The 7467-nt window shown below is 39.8% G+C and overlaps 1 protein-coding gene across 1 annotated transcript in view; it reads right to left on the minus strand.

Annotated features, from left to right (window-relative positions):
- gprc5bb (G protein-coupled receptor, class C, group 5, member Bb) overlaps nt 1-5274 on the minus strand; it is an 11902-nt gene extending 6628 nt beyond the window's left edge. The window contains exons 1-2 of the mRNA XM_005735671.1: nt 4728-5274; nt 2920-4030 (exon numbers count right to left, since the gene is read on the minus strand). Of these exons, the coding sequence (XP_005735728.1) occupies nt 2920-4030 (1111 nt within the window). The 5' untranslated portion in view covers nt 4728-5274. The remainder of the gene's footprint in view (nt 1-2919; nt 4031-4727) is intronic.
- Between the last annotated feature and the right edge of the window lie 2193 nt (nt 5275-7467).

The raw sequence follows: 7467 nt of genomic DNA on the forward strand, positions 1-7467 counted from the left end.
TGTTGATCAATGGTCATGAGAATTTGCACAATTAAGATTAAGGAACTGACCTCCCAGCCCATTGTTCCTTCAGTGGGCTGGTTTCAGTCATTATGCAAATGTACTGGTTATAAGATTGGGGAAACCTGCATTCAGCTGAGACTGAAGAAGTCATTTGGATGAGTGACGAAGCGTTTCTCCCACAAAACGCTACGTCCAGATGAACAGAATCAACTTTTGGAGATACAGTGTTGTGTCTGCACTGTCTTGTGTCTGTATCGTGTATTGACTTAAAAGACATGTGCTTGATGAAGAACGGTTTGATAAACAAGCCCCTTTCCAGTGTTTTTGAAAGGCGTAGCTAATATCAAATCAAAAATGAGCATGTACTTTTTTAAAATTCTCAGTTTCAGCATGTTTTGCAAACATTGCATTCTTTCTTTATTTCAATTGTTTAGACTGTCTGCACTCATTTTTACAGTTTCACCTGAGCAGTGGTCTGATTGGAGTATATAAAAACACCTGTATGGTTATGACTGAATCACTTCCTACTTAGCTTTTCCTCATGGAATGTGACCTCATTAGTTTAGTCCTTATGTATTATTTATAAGCCATAAAATGTGCAGATCTGCATTTTGGTTGGGTTTGTAGAGAGTAAGTGGAATCCCATGTTTTTCTCTCTTCATGAATACATTCCACATTACAGACACTGAAACAAAAAGATGACAAAACATTTCCCATTTCCCAGCAATGTAAGATCTGTGTTATCATTTTTGTGGCACAATAAGATAATGCACAACTTGTTTGTGTTAAATATCTGTATCTGTGCTATGTTGTATTTACTGTTTATTTAAGTGCAACAATTCAAGAAGAATCTAAGTTTTTCTTAGTCTACAGTATGTTCCATTTTTACACGTTTGAATTGTCTTTTGTTTTTTATTTGTTTCATTTATGTTAGGGGAAATAAATGAAACTCAAAACCAATAGTTTCACCTAGAGATTTAGTAATACTACTTTGAAAAGTCATTTGGTTACATGTGTAGGTGCACAGAGTTTGTCTATGGAGACCTGGATGGAGAGTAAAGACCTGCTAAACTGTGAATCATTTTTTAATAAATGTTATGACTGTGTCAGAAATTCCAGAATGATTCACTACATATACTAACCTTAACAGTGAATGATAAAACATGTAACAATAGAATGAGACTCAAACTTCTCATTTGACTGAGATTTTTTTTTAGCAAAATTCTCCTGAACTGTATTTCCCACGTGCCCCAGTGCAAAGGTACACGTATCCCACAGTGCCTCACAAAAAACTGTACAATGGAAGGTCACCATCCAGCCCTCGCATACTATCAAGTACTGCATCAAAAGAAAAATGAGAGCAGTGCACTGTAACTTAAACTGTCTTGAAAGGATTTGTTAGTATCCTCAGTATATTATGTCTTAATCACAAAAATGCTTAGCAGTATTTATTTATTTTGCTGATTTTGATCTTTCATTTAAATGATGCATTAGCAATTATGCAATAAATTGGCACTTAGAAAGTCACACCATTAGTGTCCAAGAGTGTTTGCTGTTGGTGGTGTTTTTCTTTTTTCCATTTTGCGACTGAGCTCAGTTCACACTCGTCTACATAACATGACTTAATATGGAGCAGCGAATGGGAATGAGACACAAGCAGTATTTTTATTGTTGTTTGGTTCTTTTGTTTGTATGGGGTTTCTTTTGTTTTTTTCATAAACTGAGAAGTGGATCATTTTTAGGTATTACACACACTCACCAGCTGCCCTTACAAACTCACGGTTTTTAAAACATAGCTTAGACTACATTATCAGTTATATAACTAAGAGAAACCTTTACCTTTTGCTTTCAACCACAAATTAAATTCTCTTTTAAATTTCTCTTTCTTCTAGATCTGACTGCCTATTAAGAAGTCTAAAAGGATCACCAAATATCATCATCATGCTGGAGACTGCATGTGCCTTTATATTCCCTTCACTCTTTGTTTATCCTGGCTTATCGAGGCTTAGCTCTTCATCTGTGCATCTCGCTTCAAATAAATATAGCGAGCAATCAAAGTGAGATGACTCATAACTGTACTGCAGTAAAAGCCTGTTGAAAAATCAGACATTTTCTGAGGTTTAATTGGATTCTTCCCATACAGTACCTAGAAATGAGCTTCCCTGTCTGTAAATAAGACTACTTGCCATTCATGGTTGGATGGTGATGTAGTTTTTTTCATGTATGATGAATGGAAAACTGGCCTGCAATTCAAAGTAGGATTAGTTCAGTTATTACTGTAAAAAAAAAAGAAGGTGATTAAAAGCAGAGGATTGACAAGCAGCAAAGAAGGCAGTAGTGTGTCATGCACCATAACCATGTACCCATCAGATTTTTCATTTTCAGTCTCCGCTTGACTTGAAATGTTTTGGTTAACCTTGTGTTTTCATGAACTCGTGAGAGGCTCAAAGAGTTTTAATGGGAAAAATGTAAATGTGGTTGTAAGATACCAATTTTTATATCTAATTGATATTCAGATTGATCTAACATAATTTTATTTTAATTAATATTCTTTTATAAATTATTAATAAAACTAATTTGGAACTGTAACATTAAATGTATTCAATCAATTAAAACGATTTATTTCAATTTTATGTAACATGTCTGAGATTTTAAAAAGACAAAAAAACCACATGAATTACTTTTGTTGTTTTCTCCTTTTTCATTTCTCTTCATAAGGTTGTCACGGTCCCCATTTTTGTTGCCAGTTGCCTAGCAACAGTGGTCTCATAATTTACTGTAAAACACTCAGATGCTAAACGTATTTTGCTCTCAACCTAACATATTGAAACTATGACCTAATAAGTTCCCTTTTTAGTTAGATTAGTTATGTCTGTCACTCAGGTATAGACATGCACACACGTCACATAGGCTTACTTGCACTGTGTTCCTCCATTGAAAAGGCCTGGTTCTCTTGGAAGGATCGGTGCGAATGTGCAGGGAGCTCATCTCCGTAATGTGAAGGAGGAGACGTGTGACTGGTGTCAAAGAAGTCTTGCGTGTCGGATTGTGAAGTTTTCAGGAGACACAGGTGAGTCTCTGGGACAGCGTGGAACAGGAGCAGAAGCCATCCCTGAATAACCAGGGCGACAGCCAGTGCAGGCTCATCAAACACTTTTGCATCCTTATTCCCCCCTCCCTTCTCTCTGTTCCCCCTTCCCCTTAACGTCTGGCTGCCGTAAAGGTAAAACCCCAGCCAGGCCACCCATAGTAATGCTGATGCGAGACTGGACAGGACGAGCCAGATTGCGTTACACTTCCATTTCCGTTTTTCACTATCTCCTTCTCTGTCTTCGTCATTGCCACTTCCTCCATCTACTGCCAGCTCTCCACCACACAGCACCACCCCAAGAGAGAGACCCATGGCTATGAGAAGAAGCCCCAAAGTGTAACTGCAGGTAAGGGCAAAGTCTAAAGGTGGATATTCACAGGCTGGGTGACCCTCCCTAACTACAGTCAGCAGCACCCATTCGGCAGAGATTATCCCCTGAACCAAGGCCAAGGCCAGACCGAGTGCTGCAAGGGAGCTGCCAGATGGGCTTGCCTTTCCAGCTACCAGCCTCCTGAGCCTCACACCCTGCACTAGTAAGCTGGAAAAGCAGAGGGCAAAAAGGGGTCCCCAAAAGGCCCTTCGAACCACACAGAGCGCCTGGTTCTTCCCCACCAGGAAAGCCAGAGAGATGGTAAAAAGCCCAAGAAGTGTGCCCAGAAGCAGGAGTAGAGGCCCCAGGCTGGAGCGCTTGGCAGGATCAGAAATGGAGCGCATCTTGACTAGCAGGAGCACAGCGAGGACCACTGATGTGAGACCACCGCTGCAGGCCACAGTTTCCAGAACAACACCCCAGACTGATTCCAGGTCGCAGAGCACCCTGTATGGAGGATCCACATCCACACTACATCCCCGGGGAGGAGGTGGCGGAGGAGAGGGGTGGGATGACCCATAGCAAATGAGTGGCAGGAGGCAGATGATAATGTGGCTGAGAGCCATCTTAGAGACAGAGACAGAAAACAGTGTACTGGTGAGAAGAGACAGAGAAAGGGTTAAAAGAAAGAGACAAAGATACAAGTACAGGAAGGTTACACTGGGGTGAAAGCTCCAGAGAAGAGGGAGGCAGGGATGTGAGTGTGAAGGTAAATTTCTGCATATTAGTTCCTACTGCATCCTCACAACACCGTAGAAACAGCAGTCAATATCTGTTAACATCCAATATACCTGTTGTGTGAGATGTTTCAAACACACACAGACACATACTCGCGCATTCAATCCACACGACAGACCTGCTTTTAGCACTGGGCAATAGTTTCCATGGAAACGGGAAACAGCGTGGGCTGGCTACATTGCACACTGGGCTTTTGAGAAGTCGAGTTCAGTACCCCAAATCACAGAAAAACATAGGAGTATGCACACACACAGACTCAGTGTTTGTACTGATTACTGAGAATCACATTGGTTAAAAGGTTTCCTTAGAATGACTCCAATCACAGTATAAACCCAATCAATACAACATTGTACAAAAAAGTTTTAAAACAAGCAAAGGCAGAAATGTCCTTTTAAGGTCTGAAACTGAAATACAAGAATAAGTTAATACACATAATGAACACAAGCACAAACCAAATAAAAAAAATAAACAAAACATCATCAAAATTTCAACACAGTTTGATTTTTCTAAGAATCTCCAACTCACCTCAGATAAAGTCTTCACTTGATTTCCTATTATTGAGGGTGCAGAGGTATCATAATTTTCCACAAATCATTTTTGGCATCACTTCACTTAGTTGAAGTAATTTTGTATTCCCTGTTAATGAAATCCTTGAGGCAGCAGAAACAAGTCGGTTTCCATTTTGTCTTTCAAAATGTCGCTGTCTGTGCTCACAGCTTCCACTGTTTTAAAGTACAAAATAACACAATTTGAAAGACCAGTAAATGTCCTGCTGATGCACTGACTTGTCCAGCTGCTCCAAGAAGAATCCACAATTATGATGCATGCCTTGATACTTCACACACCCACACAGTCAAATATATCTTCTGTCTCTTTCACTCGTCTCTCTCACTCTCTGCCTCACTCTCTCGCTCCCTCTGTCGTCTTTCTATCCATTCTGTCTGCATGTCTGCGCCGCTCTCTCTCCCTGCTTCACGCTGAATCTGTGGAGGTGTCAGAGATGCAATCCCAGCTTACTTTCGTTCACCCACACACTGGGAGTATGTTGAGTATGATTTGCAGATGCACCTGTATAACTAGGAAGAAGATAGGAAATAAGTGCAGTACACAAACATCTCACAGTCAGCCCAGGATTAGTCACTAATTTGCACATTCAAGCTCCCACGTCTTCCTCTTACCACTTGTAAAAGTCTTCTACACACCCATAGTTGTGGGAGGTATAGATTCATCTTTCATCAATAAATTATACCAAAGCTATTTTTTCAGGTGGCAAGATGTCTATTGATGGTTTGCATGTGTCAACATGATATAAAATGATGGGTGTCATGTGGTCAGTCTACACAGGTGAGCCTTGTGGCCATGTATCTATTCTAGTAGAGTGTTGCATAATCTTCTGGAAGACATGATTCAGCCAAGTCTGCTTAGACAGGATTAATCCTTTACCCTGCATGTGATGTTAGAAAGGGACACGGCATTGGGAAAGTCATAATGAGCAGCTACCATTGTCACTGAGCCAATTTGGATTAGTGTGTGAGAAACTGGTTCTGACAGATGTATGAGCTCAGTGATAGTGAGCAGGCAGGAAAAAACAAAGCTGGTTTGTGGTACACAAATAAGTAAAGCATAGACTGTATAAAAAAAGGGACATAGCCATGATTTGTAAAGTTGTGAAGTCTTAATTCAAGGATTTCTGTCACGACCTTGTTGATTACATGGAAGCGAGCATAATGTGGAGTGCCAGGTCGTCTGCTAATGCTATCAAGCTGCATCCATAGACTCAATAAACAGACCCACATACCTCCTTATTACTATTAACAAAATACTGCTCACCAGAAATGTTGCACAGACCTCCTGAGCAGACTGGTAATATAGAAAGCCATTGTCTTTGGTCAGCAGGGAGCATTAAAAATGTTCCAAGAGGCACCAAGATTCTGTGCTTGAATGAGCTGAGGGGAAGCGCCAGTTAAAGGTAATATCTCCATAACTATAACTTTATGCAGCTATTAAGATTTGGTAAGTTATCTGCCGAGATCAAAACTTTATTTATTTTGATACATTTCTTTATTATGCTCTAATTTAATACGGCAGTCTACGAGGAACAACTGTTTTGGAGACAGCTTCAAGTGGCCATTAGACGAGCTTAATTTTCAGTGCTGGACAACAAGTATGCACACTAATGTCATGCTGAGTCGATCATGTCAGTGTAATCCAGATAATGAGCCCTCACATGCAGGCAAGCAGCAGCTTAAGTTTATAATTATAGATGAATAGAGTGATGATGAATTGTTTTTTCTGTGCAGCTCATTGTCATTTAATCCTGCTACTAAAATGATTAAAAGTTACTAGAATAAAATAGTAATAATACCTGATTACCTAGGTTGGCATTACCCTAAACATTATAAATAAACGAGTTGTCCTTGAGGTACCATTAAAAAAGGTCACGTCTGTGCAGTAAACACAAAGTAACAACTTGCAGTCATTTAGTGTAGTTTAGAATGGCATTTTGATTGATGTGACAATGCAAACAAACATCTGAATTTCAGACACATTACAGCATAATATATACAAAGCCTTTAAAGCTCAATAATTACCACAATATGCTGTATAAAGCTTGTTTAATTTTATTTTTCTACATTTGACAGAGTGTCAAATATGAATCCAATTTTCAGGCAGTTGCTTCCTTGTATGTGCAGTCTTTTTTCATGCTGTTAGTGCAGTAGATGCTTCTCATTGGAGAAAAAAACAGCAAAGCTAAATTTATGCGAGATCTCGCAAAATAGGCTGCATCCTTCACAGGTCGCAGTTGAAGGACGAGACGGTGTATCCGTCGTGGCCCAACATATTCCAGAATTCATAGCGTGGCCCAGCCGGCTCCAGTATCCAACAATGCAGGCAGCTACGTAGTTTTAATATTAGTCTTTATGGGTCACAAAATAAACTTTTAAGATATTTTCAGGTGTGAATGTAGCTGTGTGTATTTTAAGTTTGATTCTGTAAAAAGTGACAAAAACATTAGCGTTTACTGTACACTCTGTGTGGGAAGAAAACTTTCTACAGCAAAAAATTTAACTTCAAATCTGTGCAAGCACCTAGCAAACCACCACGGGAATGTGAAATTCACAGAGAAACGCCCACTGACATGACTGTTGCAGCACCGGGCACCCACCCCACTCCTGCTAAACAGGTGAAAATAGCTTGAATAGCAACAGGACCCAGTGCCACTGAATCTTTGATTTTATTTATTTTTTGCTGTGTTTTACTTGCA

This window comes from Pundamilia nyererei, unplaced genomic scaffold (genome assembly GCF_000239375.1).
Source record: "Pundamilia nyererei isolate P.nyererei 1_Seehausen unplaced genomic scaffold, PunNye1.0 scaffold00065, whole genome shotgun sequence".
NCBI classification, from domain to species: domain Eukaryota; kingdom Metazoa; phylum Chordata; class Actinopteri; order Cichliformes; family Cichlidae; genus Pundamilia; species Pundamilia nyererei.